The sequence below is a fragment of the Alosa sapidissima genome, chromosome 23 (assembly GCF_018492685.1).
Source record: "Alosa sapidissima isolate fAloSap1 chromosome 23, fAloSap1.pri, whole genome shotgun sequence".
NCBI classification, from domain to species: Eukaryota; Metazoa; Chordata; class Actinopteri; order Clupeiformes; family Clupeidae; genus Alosa; species Alosa sapidissima.
Genome location: NC_055979.1, coordinates 1,132,501 through 1,145,305, shown reverse-complemented (window position 1 = coordinate 1,145,305; position 12,805 = coordinate 1,132,501). Strand labels below are relative to the sequence as shown.

At 42.5% G+C, this 12,805-nt stretch overlaps 1 protein-coding gene across 11 annotated transcripts in view; it reads right to left on the bottom strand.

Annotated features, from left to right (window-relative positions):
* Positions 1-9,863: 9,863 nt before the first annotated feature.
* The window catches only part of baz2ba (bromodomain adjacent to zinc finger domain, 2Ba), a 92,103-nt gene continuing 89,161 nt past the window's right edge, over positions 9,864-12,805 (bottom strand). For all 11 annotated transcript variants that reach the window (XM_042080098.1, XM_042080099.1, XM_042080101.1 and 8 more), the window contains 3 exons: positions 12,770-12,805; positions 12,312-12,455; positions 9,864-11,665 (listed from right to left, as the gene is read on the bottom strand). The exon at positions 12,770-12,805 is cut by the window's right edge and continues 329 nt beyond it. In XM_042080098.1, coding sequence (XP_041936032.1) covers positions 11,509-11,665; positions 12,312-12,455; positions 12,770-12,805 — 337 coding nt within the window. In that variant the 3' untranslated portion in view covers positions 9,864-11,508. The remainder of the gene's footprint in view (positions 11,666-12,311; positions 12,456-12,769) is intronic.

Below are 12,805 nucleotides of genomic sequence, written 5' to 3'. Positions count from 1 at the left end.
TGTACGCACAGTGCGTACTGGATTATGGCTGGATACGCCACTGGCTGTGTCTACAACTCCATTACCTCCCACTTACTTACAATGTCCGGGAGAACCTGCAATTCCGTTTGGAACATGGCTCAAAATGTTCGAAAACTACCTATTCGTGATAGACGCTGAGGGAGCGAAATGGCCTGATCCCCGCGTGCGTGCTACATTGCTACACTGCATAGGAACCGAAGGACAGAGGATTTTCTACACCTTCTCAGATACCGGTAGTACATACAAACAGGCTGTTACTGCCCTTACTGCTTATTTAATGCCTAAAGTAAACGTCATTGCTGAAAGACATAAGTTATAGCCTAGAAATCTAGACGCACCCTAGCGGCAGTAAATAAGAACAACTTTCCATTTGTTCACTTGCTTTACTGAAAGATAGCAGTGAAATGACAATAATCAAACATGTCATGAGCAGCTAAAAGTGCTGGTATGTTTACATCTAAAACAAAGTCATTAACTTCCTGTTTCGCTATGTGCAACAACATAAAGGACCGTAGTGCAATATTCCCTAGGCAGTAAATTTGCTGCCAGGGCTAGTCTAGCAACTCTCCTTTGGCTTGTGAGCTCAAACAATTAAACGTCTATCAGGCCAATCAAATCGTGTATAGAGTCGTTAGACTGGCTTATTCCACTGCTTGGTTGAATTTCCCATTGTCCTACGTAATTTAGAACGACCATTAACCGTATGTTATCTGCACACTAGGGTTGCCAACTTTCTGATATGAAAATAAGGAACGGGGTTAGTGTGTGTGTGTGGGGGGGGGGTTTCGATAAAATACACTTCAGTACACCGGCATCCACTTCAGTTAGTGGGGGGGGGGGGGGGGGGGGGGGGGGTTGAAATTATGTATGTATTATTGTACTAAATAGTGCATCATTTTACAAAATTGTGAGCTATTATTTACTAAAATGCGCACATAATGTAGGCCTACTACATTCTATAGCCACTAGCCTACTCATTTTCTATCTGGTGCAAAACAAGAATCATTTCGATGCAAAAACACTTGATAAAGAAATAACTGTTTGTAGCCTATTATACTCAAACCAAATAACTCTGAAAACTGAACTGGTGGATATGCTGTCATAGAAAAAAATATATTGAACATAGCAAGCTGCTCCAAAGCTCTGAATTTGGTGAAGCCTTATTTTATTTCTGGCTTTTTTCTGTCTCTGCAGCAAGTAGGCTAGCCTATTTGTTTATCTTGCACAGATGCACTGTAAAATTCATGACAAGACATGTCATCTCACGCTACGCTATCAGCGTAATATACGTGACTCGCAGTGGCTCAAATGAAAAGTGCATTCTCTGTTGGGATAGTGACTGAGACTGAGAGGTTTGTTATTTCATACAAATCGTGTATTTTTCGTTCATATTCTAACTTATAATACTGATCTGTCATGGATTTGCACGAGTTGATTCTCAATAATACGGAACAAAATGCGTTCCGTATCAGTTCAATACGGAACACATCTTTTTCCTTGCAAATACGGGACGATTCCGTATTTTACGGAACGGTTGGCAACCCTACTGCACACCTATGAAGTAGATCAATTTTTTTGGCCGTATCACACTTGTATATTAATTCGCCGAACTCGTTGTGAAGTTTAAATGAACTGTCACGTTGCATCCAAGCTGTAAAATGCAGACGTTCAGAACATTGCAACATTGTAGCATATGACGGAGGTGGCTTTTAGCTAGATGGATGACAGCAGGCTAAGTAAAAGCGATGTTTCAAAGCTAAAGTTCATCAGAATCTTTGGATACGCCCGCTTGACTTTGAAAGACAACCGATTATCCCGCCCCTCGGACTGAGCACTGCGAACGGTGAGTGCCCAGACCATACATTTTAATGTGGGTCTGGCTCGTCAGGCTAACTTGAAACGGGACTGACCCTGAATAGGGCGATTCAGTTCGCAGGACAAATTGAATCTGCTTTGCGTGATGCCAGCACGCTCACTGGCGATGACGTGCCAGTGCGCGAGGTGAACGCACTTTCATTTTCGAAGAGAGGAAAGAAGCGCTATGACGGCGTAGGGAAACAAAGACAAGCTGAAACGGATTATAGGAAGAAAAGGGAAGAAAGTAACAGAAATGGACGTAAATGTTACAGATGTGACTCAGATCAGCATATGGCAAATTCTCCAAAATGTCCTGATGCAAATAAAACATGCAAATCTTGTTCAAAGTGTGCCGTTCAGGAGAGAGAAAAGAACATGTGAGGGAAGTAGTGATTCCAGAATTAACCACTGCACTGCACTGTAGAATTAGGCACATCTCCTAACATTGTGTCAGTTCAGATGATAGTAGATACAGGATCTTCTGTTTCATTGCTTCCAGTAGGGATTTATGAGAAGTCATTTAGTGACATGAAACTGAAAAATACAGAGATTCCCTTAGTGACATATTCAAGGGAGAGAATTCAGTTTTGGGTACACTGGATATTCATGCACACCTTAATGGGTGTTCAGCCCCAGCATCCTTTTTCAGAGTGGAGTCAGGTTCAGCTTTGTTGGGGTTAGATTTAAATCAGGCTTTAGAAATGGTTATAGTGGGAAACAAAAGTGCAACTTAAGTCAGACCAGATAGTGAGGGAAATGACAGTGACACCTCTACCTACACCTGACACAACTACGGCACGTACTGCCCCTGCACCAATGACACCAGTTCCATTGCCGGATGGACCCTGGCAAAAGCTTGCCTTAGACATAGTGGTCCCATTTGAGACCGGTCCAGCTGACTGCAGGTTTGCCATTAGTGGACTATTATTCTAAATGGCCAGAGGTTTGTTTTGCTCCACAGTGTAACACTGCAACTGTTGTTAGTTTTATGAAAACAGTGTTCTGTCGCAATGGAAATCCTACAGCGGTCGTGACAGATAACGGTCCACAGCTGACCTCCTCTGAGATGACAGCATTCCTGAAAGAACGAGATATACAGCATATCAGAACCACAATTTACCATCCACAAGGAAAGGAGCAGTGGAGAGAATGAACCGGGTGATAAAAGAAAGCATCCTTACTGCACAGAGAGAAAAGGCTCCATGGAAGGCTCACATCACCGAGTTCCTTCAAGTCTACAGAGCCACACCGCATGCAACCACAGGAAAGTCACCCTTCGAACTCTTGAATGGGAGAAAGATGCGAACTTCAGCCAAAACTTCAGCAATTCAGCCAAAACTCAAACCTACTCAGGATCAGGAAATGAGAGATGACATGAAACTGAAAAATACAGAGATTCCCTTAGTGACATATTCAAGGGAGAGAATTCAGTTTTGGGTACACTGGATATTCATGCACACCTTAATGGGTGTTCAGCCCCAGCATCCTTTTTCAGAGTGGAGTCAGGTTCAGCTTTGTTGGGGTTAGATTTAAATCAGGCTTTAGAAATGGTTATAGTGGGAAACAAAAGTGCAACTTAAGTCAGACCAGATAGTGAGGGAAATGACAGTGACACCTCTACCTACACCTGACACAACTACGGCACCACCCCTAGCTACCATCGGCTGTGCAAAGAACTTTATACACAAAGTGAAAGTGAGAGATGATGTGAAACCGGTGCAGCAGAAATTAAGGAGGCTGCCTTTCTCCGTCAAAGATGCTGTTTCTGCAGAACTGAAACGCCCGTGGACGCAGACGTAATCGAGAAGATTGACGCGTCCCCCTGGGTGTCGCCAATCGTGGTGACACAACGAAAGAACTCCTCAAGAAGACCTCAGGGAGCCTAACAAGGCCGTGGTGACTGATTGCTACCCCATCCCACACATTGATGAGCTCTTTTCTGAGCTCAGAGGAGCGACTTTGTTCTCAACCATTAACCTTGCTAATGCTTACCACCAGGTTCCTCTGCATGAGGATAGCAGGGACCTGACGGCCTTCATAACCCATGAGGGGCTGTTCAGATACAAGAGAGTGATTTATCTGGAGTACAGGCATATCTTGATGACATCATCGTATATGCCTCCAGCCGAGCCGAACATGAAAAACGTCTGAAAGCGGTGCTCTACAGACTACACGAAGCAGGACTACAACTGAATACAGAGAAATGCTCTTTCTACCAGGATAGGTCATTTCTGGGCCTGACGTCGTGGTACTCCAAGTTCATAGAGAACTATGCAACTGTGGTGGAACCAATGAGAAAGGTGCTACGTGACCCCACCTACACATGGACTGCTGATGCACAGAACAGTTTCCAGCAGGTAAAACTACTTATCACTGACAGTCGAGCACTTTCCTTGTTCGACCCATCTCTGCCCACTGTGTCTACAGATGCCTCGGACTATGGCATAGGGGGTATACTTACTCAGATCCATGCAGACAATACAGAACGGACAGTGGCATTTGCTTCTCGTTCTCTGAGTGCTGCCGAGAGGAAATGAAGAGTTCAGATGCAAAACCCTCTAAATCCGTCTGACCACTTTTCTTTTAAATGAGCATTTAAATTCAGTCTCCTATAGGTTTTTGCCTATAAATCGATATTTCAGACCAGGTAAGGAGTGGTATTTAGTGGGTTTAGAAGTTAAATTATTTGATTAGCGTATACTATGTGTGGAGAGCATCCCCTCACCATCTTTATCTCATTTTTGACATAGGTGGCATTTAGAGGCTTTTGCATCTGAACCCTTCAAATACTCGGTGGTGGAAAAAGAGGCACTTGCCTGTGTCTGGGTAACAGAACGCTGGAGAACTTATTTATGGGGAACAAAGTTTACCTTGAGAACTGATCACCAGGCCTTAACCACACTCCTGGCTACAAAAGGCATGGGGAGAGCCGGTCTCAGAGTACCACGCTGGTCTGCCAGGTTACTCTGCTTCAACTACAACATCGTCTACAGACCTGGCGCTGAGAACTTTGCAGCCGACTGCCTTTCTCGTTTTCCGCTGCCATACCAACCTGACGGATGCCCTGACATCGAACCAGAGACTGTTGCTGAGGTCTCTACTCTGCTTACAGCCATTCCTATGAATGACTTCACAGCCGCCTGCTCTTCCTGCCCAGAGTTAGATAAAGTACGCACCTACATGACAAAAGGCTGGCCTGCAAAACCAAAAGACTTACCAGAGGATATGATGCAGTACTACAGAGTAAAATATGAATTATCCATGCATGATTCACTTATTATCCGAGGAACACACAGAGTTGTGGTGCCAGTTAGTTTACGTTCACACATGGTACACCTTGCACACGAGCAACACCAAGGCATAGTCCGTACAAAGCAGAGAATAAGAGACTTGTATTGGTGGCCCAAGATAGATGCACTTGTACATTCTGTCATTTCTACCTGTGTGTCCTGCCAACTTAATGACAAGACAACACGTACTGCCCCTGCACCAATGACACCAGTTCCATTGCCGGATGGACCCTGGCAAAAGCTTGCCTTAGACATAGTGGTCCCATTTGAGACCGGTCCAGCTGACTGCAGGTTTGCCATTAGTGGACTATTATTCTAAATGGCCAGAGGTTTGTTTTGCTCCACAGTGTAACACTGCAACTGTTGTTAGTTTTATGAAAACAGTGTTCTGTCGCAATGGAAATCCTACAGCGGTCGTGACAGATAACGGTCCACAGCTGACCTCCTCTGAGATGACAGCATTCCTGAAAGAACGAGATATACAGCATATCAGAACCACAATTTACCATCCACAAGGAAAGGAGCAGTGGAGAGAATGAACCGGGTGATAAAAGAAAGCATCCTTACTGCACAGAGAGAAAAGGCTCCATGGAAGGCTCACATCACCGAGTTCCTTCAAGTCTACAGAGCCACACCGCATGCAACCACAGGAAAGTCACCCTTCGAACTCTTGAATGGGAGAAAGATGCGAACTTCAGCCAAAACTTCAGCAATTCAGCCAAAACTCAAACCTACTCAGGATCAGGAAATGAGAGATAGCGTGGAAAAGAAGCAGCTTTGCATGAAAACATACGCAGATGAAAAGAGACATGCTAAGACTCCAAAGTTGCAACCAGGAAGTCTGGTGCGAGTGAGAAACCCGTTGCATGTTAATAAAGGACATTCAAAGTTTAGCGAGCCCCTTAGAGTGACAAAACAGAAAGGGCCTCACAGCTACACCCTTAATGATGGGAAAACTTGGGATGCTTCACATTTGTCTGTCTTGCCCGAGACATTCACTTTCCCAGTAGTAGAGGGGAGGCCTGCAGAGCCTGCTAGTGAGAGTGGAGAGAACAGGAGCCAGCGTGAGAAGACAACCTACTTGGCTTAGTGATTACGCCCCATAGAATAGAGAATTAAAGGGTTGTTGCTGTAACAGTGTTCAAAAGAATGCATTGTTGTTAATATGTATGTTTTTTTGTTACAGCACTGAAAAAGAAGAAACGCAATTCTAAATAGAACTGTTTAAGTATTACTTTTCTTACAGGATTTTCTTTTGATACATTTTGGATGTTACCCCATTGTGCAAAGGAGAAGTAACCTTTTTAAGAAAGGGGGAAATGTTATGTTCTCCTAATTGTATTGTTGCATATCCAACACCTTAGGTGGCGCTACAGAGACAATTAGACTACAGATTACCTTCAAGTGACCAGTTGTAGATGCATGAAGAAAGACTCAGTAAAGTTCATGAAATGAGTACCTCTGTCCTCCTCTTTTATTACTAGTTAAGAACATCGCACACTGCTCAATCCGAGGGGCGGGATAAACGGTTGTCTTTCAAATTTTCTCTGCACTAGGATAGCGCTAAAACTCACGAGTCCCATGCATTTTCCCACCAGCGGAGCTAGTTGGTCAAACTTTTGCCAATAATAATAATAATAAAAATTCGAATCGCGATTCAAAGACCGCTGTTCGCCAGCAGCAGCATCCTCTTCATTGTTTTCAAGTAGCAGGGAATTCACGCGCAACCATCGCCGACTCTGTACACGATGTGATTGGCTTAAAAGCATTGAATTTATGAATGTGGAAATAATACCTTAAGAAGGCTTGAAAAAGTCTTGAATTTTGATATCTGGGTCTTAAAAATAAAATGTGTGCAGTATGTAACTTCTCCATATCGCATTCTCCTCAAAAGTTTAATTTGTCAACCACTATTTTGATTAAATAACGTAGCCTAAATAAAGAGTGTCGGAATCAATAATTAATATGAATGCCCTCAGTAAAAAAGCAAAACAAACAGAAAGCAAACAGTTACCAGAGGCGGACAGAGTACACAGCTTCATTACTTGAGTAAAAGTACAGATACCTTTTGCTAAATTTTACTCAAGTACAAGTAAAAGTACAACAGTCAGATGTCTACTTAAGTAAAAGTACTGAAGTAGGCCTACTTGTTTTTAAAAGTACTTGAGTATCAAGAGTAAAAGATTAGCCTACATTTTCTAAATATTGCATTACTACTGCCACAGTGCTTACATTTATGTACAGAAATGTCCTTGTTAATGTTAATACCTTGGAGAATGTAAAAGGAATTGAAAGTGAAATCAAGTCATTTTCATCTTTTTATGCTGCCAGGGATGGGCAGTATTTCTAATACATGTATTTAAAATACGTATTTCAAATACAAAATACTATTTTGTAATTGAAACACTTGAACCGAAAACTATCATTAACTTGTTCAGAAAATTGAAATAGTCTGGCGAGGTTGGGCCACAGGTTGGCACATTCCTGGGATGGACCTGCTGCGTCTTCATTGTTTCGTCCATGGTTTCATCTCTTATCTAAATCTGACCATGGAGTTGACTTTGGCGGAAAGCTGAAGGTGATTGCTGATAGGCTGTCCCAATCAGTGGCGCCTGCACAATCCAATCAAGTTTGAGAAGGAAACAACAAATTGAGGATTTCCGAGATTTTTCTTTTTTCCTTTTTTTTTTAGAAGTAGTAACGGGTACTCGCGGTTATGAATAGAGTACAATATTTGCCTCTCAAATGTACTTGAGTAAAGTCATGAGTACCCAAAAATTATACTCGAGTAAAGTACAGATCCCTCAAAATTGTACTCAAGTAAATGTACTCCGTTACTGTACGGCTCTGACAGTTACAAACAGTCACGCACTTGGCAAGATTTCGCGTGGCACTCGTGAACGGGCTGACCGCCGCCACCGGACAGAATCTGGTACAATGGGAGATCGTGTGAAGACGGACACAACTGCAGCCGAAGCATCGAGGCGGACTCGAACCGGCGATGCTACCTGCAACAATTCCTAATGAGCAGAGCACCGTCTTCTCCATAGTGCCACGGAGGCGCTGCTTAGCGTAGTGCTCTGTATTATATACATGATTAGTCTCGTGACGCTGGCGATTGCGTTTAGGTCAAAGTCCGCCCCTCAGAGGCGTCCTCCTAAATTGGTAAAATTGATTTTTATTTCTCTGGGTGTTGCAATTGATATCAGTGATTAATATGAACGCCCTCAGTAAAAAAGCACAACAAATAGAAAGCAAACAGTTACAAACAGTTATGTACTTGGCTTCATAAGATTTCGCGTGGCACTCGCGAACGGGCTTACCGCCGCCACCGGACAGCGTCAGGTAAAACGGGAGATCGCGTGACGACGGACGCAACTGAATTTCCAGAGTTGTCTTAGATGGTACATTCGTTGTCTGGCCTTTTTAAACTGAGCTTGGATGTGAGTAGGCTACCCCAGGTCAGGTCCTCAGAGATGTGTACTCCCAGATATTAGGCTACTAACTTTCTCTACCTGGGTTCCATCAATCAAGAGAGGGGTGTAAGTCTGCTGCTGCCTCCTTCTGAAGTCTACAATAGGTCAGTTGGAGACAGTTTGCTTGACACCAGGCAATCAGCTTTTTCACCTCTTCCAAGAAGGCCATTTCATCGTTGTCAGAGATGAGACCCAGGACTACTGTATCATCAGCAAACTTAAGGATGGAAGTGGAGCTGTGAGATGACACAGTCATAGGTGTAGAGAGAGTAGAGCAGTGGGCTCAAGACACAGCCTTGTGGAGCTCCTGTGTTCAGAATGATGGAATTAGAGGTGAACTGGCCCATTCTCTCTACCTGGGGTCTTCCAGAAAGAAAGTTCAAAATCCAGTCCAAGATCTTTGAGCTTAGAGTCCAGCATGTGAGGAACAATGGTGTTGAAAGCTGAACTATAATCAATAAACAGCAGCCTTGCATAATTCCCTTTTCCACTCTCAATATGCCTAAGGGTGGTATGAAGGACATGAGAGATGGCATCCTCAGTAGATCTATTAGATCGGTAAGCAAATTGCAGTGGGTCAATAGTGTTGTGAGGGCTATAGGTCGATAGTCGTTCAGGCATGAGGGTTTGTTATTTTTTGACACCGGCACTATAACTGATTGTTTAAAACAAGTCAGGACCACTGACTGAGTTAAAGAGTCATTGAAGATAGATGTAAACACTCCAGACAGCTGATCAGCACAGGATCTCAACACGCAACCAGAGATGCCGTCAGGGCCAGCTGCCTTCCTGATGTTAACTCGTTTCAAAGCTTTCCTAACCTTGTCCTCCGACACGGAGATCGCATACTCATCTCTGTCTAGGTTGGTGGTAACGCTGCCGACGTTGGTGGTATTGCGGGAACCTTCTCGAAACGCGCATAAAAGGAGTTCAACTTACTTGAATTATAGTAGCATTTAGGATAATTATAATAGGAATATTTCACCCATCCCCCCACCACACACATATATTATCCCATATTTATAAAAGCACCTACCATTTAAGTTTTAACCACAGAATATTCCATTGTGGTTATTTCGGCCACAACAATGCTCTTGCAGCCAAGTTCAGCATGTGAGTGTGAAAATGAGACAACTAACAATTCAAAATAACTTTGCATCAAATAACATTTACAATAACATAATAACTAAACACACACACACACACACATAAACACTGCTTGGTTTAAAAACATCCTTTAATAGGCCCGTGCCACACACCTCCACACACTCACACACATACTAGTGAAAAATAATGCTCCTACAAAAAGAACACTACAATTATCATTTGTGTTTTTTTCATGTCCCACAACATTTTTTTTTCTTTAAATAAAATTACTTCAAGTACTCTGACTTGGATACAAAATAAAACTGTTCTAGCTGCCTCCAGTAGGCCACAACACAGAAAGAGAGAAAAAAGAAAGAAAGGGAGAGAGAGCAAGAGAAAAAGATAGAAAGACTCACAACACAGTGGTCACAGATGCTGTTCTCCTTTCTGTGGCAAGGCAGATAGAGGGATGGGGGCATACTGAAAAAATACTCCTGACATTTCATTTTTTTCCACACAGATAGATATGAATACAGTATGTCCATTTAAGTGGGTGTGTTCGATATATTAAAAAATAACAGCAATAATAACAATAATAATAACAATGTTACAAAAATGAAAATAAAAATATTTTCCTACACCCCTATCTGTTCAGGGCAGGCACTACCAAGTTTTAAGGAGACCACAGTGTTTGCAGTGGATATGTATGCGCAGAATTGTACAACCAATATATGTTCCATCACTATTTTTTTCCTTTTGTTTTTAAGACTAAACATAAGGAGAATGCTACAATCGTTCCTAAGGCAATAAACCATATCTGATGTCTGAAACAATATGTACATATCATCATTCCCAGACTGAATATTGACATTACTAGACAGTTATATACATGAGGGTGGTCAATGCCAGATTAGAGAGAGAGAGAGAGAGAGAGAGAGAGAGAGATGCAGTTTCTACAGTCAAGCTGTTTTGAATACTCCATGTCCTCTGGCATGTAGATCAGTGTAAACAGATTCCTTATTTTTCTGGTGATTTTTTTTCTTGGCTTGATTTTCATATTTGGAGAGAACAAAAAAAAAAAAAAAAACAACACACAAAAAAACAAAAGACATTCCAGAAGTTTCGTTTAAAGCAGTTTCTTTGTTTTGTTTTTGTTGTTTCTTCCTTTTCATAGAAAATGAAGAGTGGACCTTATTTTTCATTTTTATTCTTTTTTTCACTTTTTATTTATTTACTTTCATAAATAATTAATAATAAAAAATTAAATACATTCACTATTAATATTAACCATAAAGTTTTTAAAAAAGATATTTACAGGTAGTGGAAAGTGTTTCTCTTTATTTAGTTACAGCTCTGATGGTTGTAGTTTCAGTGCCATGTTCTTCCTTTGTTTCTGTCTTTTAAGGAAATGGTATTGCACGAAGACCCTCCCCCCTACTTGTCAGGGTCTCTTTGGGTGTGAGTGTGTGAGCGAGCCAAACGAGTGGTTTACGGGGAAAGAGAAGCCTGGCTGGTGGAGAGGAGGTTTCCCCAAGGGGCTCTGGAGCGACAGCAGTGATTGAACTCGTTCGTCCTGTCAGTACAGACGGAGGAGTAGTTTATGACGTCAAGTCTTCTGAAATGTCCACTGCCAAAAAGAGCAAAGAGCACATGGAGAGAGATGGAGGTTGGTATGGAGAAAGAGCGTGAAAGAAAGAGAGAGAGAGAGCAGGGGAAAGAGATGGAAGAGAGAGAGAGAGAGAGAGAGAGAGAGAGAGAGAGAGAGAGAGCAGGGTGTCTTAGTTCGTCTGCTTCAGCAGCTCAGTCCAGCGCTTCTCGAAGAACTTCCGCATGTTGTGTCCGGCCCTGCCAATGTCCGAGTTGTCCTCATTGAACTTCTCACAGTTATCAAACACTAGGTTCACGTCTATGATGAACGTCTCCAGATTCTGATACCTGAAGGAGGGAGAGAACAAATGCCATAAGGGGAGACACGGAGGGGGAGAAATTTCAGCACTGAGATGACACAATCATCCTGTCCAAACACTTTTCTAGCAGGTTGTATTCACTGGTCAAAGGATGTATGACAGTTCTTACACACAAGGAAGGAAAGGCAGTCCCTACCTACAACATATCCCAATTTTAAAAGGAGAACTGAACCAAAATAATATTATAATTAACTCTTCATTCTTATTTAAGAGGACAACCACACTGTGTTTGAAAAGAGAGGAAACATGTTCTCAGTATGACTGAACCATTAAATAATTGTATGACATGCTCATTGATTTTCTACAAGGCCCTAGATTTGGAAAAACTGTCCAAACATGGCCTCCAAGATAAGGCATTTTTGAGAGTAAAAATCAAGGGTGAACAATGTATGAAAACATTGTAATTTAACAAATATATTATACAGATCTTAGTTTTGAGACCTAAATATTATGTAGACAAACTGAGCAAAATCTGAGATGGTGTGGCAACCATTTTCCTGGATTCTACACAAAAGACCCATTTCAATGTAAATGTGTGTGTGTGTGTGTGTGTGTGTGTGTGTGTGTGTGTGTGTGTGTGTTATTGTGTACGTGAGATGAATCACAACACTTACTGGCTGCTAACAAGCTTCTCGCGGATGGTGGAGAAGTCCATGGGCTTCTTGATGACCTTGCGGTATCCAGGAACAGACTTCTGGTTGACGGGAGTCAGGAAAGGCCAGGCGTCCTGGTGACGCTCCAGCTCTGCTAGTAACACCCTGCATGCACACACATAAAAAACACAATCACTCACACAAACAGCCAAGCAAACACATCCCAGGTGAGATCACTGATAGCCTGGGTGAACCCAGATGAACCCTTAGACAATTTGAATTTGCTCTGCAGGTCAGTCTGGAAAGGAGCCCAATGACACCCGTTTCCGAATGACCAAAAAACCCAGTATCCAATCACAATGGCATGCATTCAACACAACCAATGGCTGTGGGGATGGCGACATGGTTAAACAGATATGTGCACAAATCTGGCTAGATCGCTGATGCAGCATTTGCTATTTTGACGGCCATTCACACACCTGCACAGCCCCAGGTCCCGGTTGTTGTCCCGCGCT